A 2500-nucleotide genomic window follows, 5' to 3' on the forward strand; every position below is an offset into this window, starting at 1 on the left:
CCCCGACAATGCCGACTTTTTATTGTCATGCAGGACCTCCTGAAGACACAGTGCATTGATCAGGAACCGGCTTTTGTTTTGGGGAGAACCGTTAGTTAAATCCAACACACACGCACAGTTTAAATTGCCAGAGCGCCAAAACGTGATAGGAAAGTTACCCGGAGCATCTCAGTAGTAGCGGACAGTAGTTTACCACTCAACTCCACATGAGGCGGAGACGCTCGAGGGAAAGTCCACCCCACGCACTTGGCTCCCGTCTCGTGCTGCCTTCAGAGCGCCTCTGTGGAGAGCGTGCGTATTCTAGAACTAGGGGAGGAGGGCACGAGCAGATGACAAGAGAAGAGGTTCCACTCCTCGCGCACTGGCAGCTGATGAAGTCAACAAGAAGGAAGAAGACGGAGCTGAGATCGATGCCGCCGTTCTGGAATGTGGTTTAGATGCGTTTCGGGAATATTTAACACCAGGATCGGTCTTATTTATGTGTTGACATCATCCGGAGAGGCTAAACAGAAGTGGACTTCTTCTCCTCGCCTCAGCATGACCGCTTCTTACCAGAGCTGAGGCGCTGTATTCAAAGACAGGATTGGACACGACGAGTGGCAATATTTTATTTACATTTTGAATTCATCGAGGCTACACATTTGTGAAATGGAGTCTTCGCCCAGCAGCGGAGGGGAGCGCAAGAGTATGGACCACAGCCTCAGGCGGCTGAAACAGGAGCTGGTAAATACGGAGCATTATCACACTCAAATACACTGTATCGGTTACAACTGGACCGTGTGTGTGCGTGTGTGTGTGCCCAAGGCATCTGTTACACGCATTAGGGTCTAGTTTGGTTAGGGGGACGTGTCTCGCTAACTGAGTGAGGAATGTATAAATGACAAATATGCTGCCAGTCCGTCAGGGCTGGCGATAGCGAAATGGAGCGTGATAAGGTGAGGTGAGGTCTATTTTGGAGACTGTGTGTAATCATCCGTAGGACTCGGCAAGATTGGCAGATATAGCGACTAGATTCCAGATCGTATAAAATGATAGAATGATTCTTTTTCGTGGGTTTGAGCAGATGCTGATGTGTGTGCGCGAGTGTGGTTTTGTCCGCGCGCGTAACGTGCGTGTGGCACGCAGATGTGGCCGGTAGGTGAGAGGAGCGGAAATGGGAATTTGAAATGAGAGCGAGCGATTGGTCCACTGGGTGAGTGGAGAGGAGAGGTGTAGCACAGGAGCCCATGGTGTCAGCCTGGTCTCTCTCTCTCTCTCTCTCACACACACACACACACACACACACACACACACACACACACACACACACACACACACACACACACACACACACACACACACACACACACACACACACACACACACAGGAGTGACACACTGCTCCTGTTATTGCCAACATTATTTTCATTATGTTCCACCTTAGTGTTTACACCACTTTTACATTACACATTACATTTACTTAACACGTAGCTGGCACTTTTATCCAAAGCGAATTACAGATATCTTAAGTGTAGGGTGTTGGTTACAGTCCCTGGAGCAGTGTGGTGTTAGGTGCCTTGCTCAAGGACAGCTCAGCCATGGATGGGAGGTAGTGAGTGGAATGGTGAGATTCGAACCGGCAACCCTCTGATCTAAAGCCCATCCCCTTAACAATGCAGCCCACACTGTGCATTCTGAGACTGACTATAAAAACCCAAATAACTCAGCGTCTGAATCCTAATAAAAACATGAAATACATTTGGCATGAGAGAAAGAAGAGGGAAACTTGGTATGAGAGAGAAAGGGGCACTATATACATGAACAGGCCGTGTGGATGGAAATAGCCCCTATAATCATCGGCAAAAGATCAATCCACAATCGATATTGCACTTTTCGAATGTGAATCGATATTGGATCATGGAATCGATCTTTTGAACCCAGCCCTAACTGTTGGTACAGGTACTATGATGACCAAAGGTGTTTGGCTTGGAAAGTGGTGGGGACATTACAATGGCAAATTGTCCATTGGTAAGCAGTGATGTAGTTTACGTTTTTGTGGTGGGTATACTGTATATTTGAACATTTTTTGAGGTGGCTATACTGTATATATTTGTGCTATTCTAAGTAATGGATCAATCAACTTTAAGTGGGTATACTGAAATCCCATAAATTTAGAAGTGGATATACTGCGTATACCTGCGTTCTACGCAGACTACACTACACCACTGATGGTAAGCCATTTTTCCATCAGCCCAGGGATGTCAAACTCAGGCCCGGGGGCCAAGTCTGTGTCATGGTGTGATTTTGTCTGGCCAGTGAGATCATTTCAGATGTGTATTACAGTTGGCCCACATACACCATCACGTGATCAGACTTTATATGAAATTTGGTATGTCACAGGTATACGAGAGGGCCCGGGCCAGTGAAACAGTAGACAGTCCGCGCCCTCCTAGTGATGCAACAGCGTCAGCGTCGCTACCAGTCAGGTCAACAGTCAATTCAAGTACTTTCTGAGTTCCCG

The 2500-nt window shown here is 47.4% G+C and overlaps 1 protein-coding gene across 1 annotated transcript in view; it reads left to right on the forward strand.

The window, feature by feature from the left end:
• The first annotated feature begins 318 nt into the window (after window positions 1–318).
• Window positions 319–2500, forward strand: part of LOC134457508 (uncharacterized protein DDB_G0271670-like) — a 35197-nt gene continuing 33015 nt past the window's right edge. Inside the window, exon 1 of the mRNA XM_063209517.1 lies at window positions 319–723. Coding sequence (XP_063065587.1) covers window positions 649–723 — 75 coding nt within the window. The 5' untranslated portion in view covers window positions 319–648. The remainder of the gene's footprint in view (window positions 724–2500) is intronic.

The sequence above is a fragment of the Engraulis encrasicolus genome, chromosome 10, assembly GCF_034702125.1.
Source record: "Engraulis encrasicolus isolate BLACKSEA-1 chromosome 10, IST_EnEncr_1.0, whole genome shotgun sequence".
NCBI classification, from domain to species: Eukaryota; Metazoa; Chordata; class Actinopteri; order Clupeiformes; family Engraulidae; genus Engraulis; species Engraulis encrasicolus.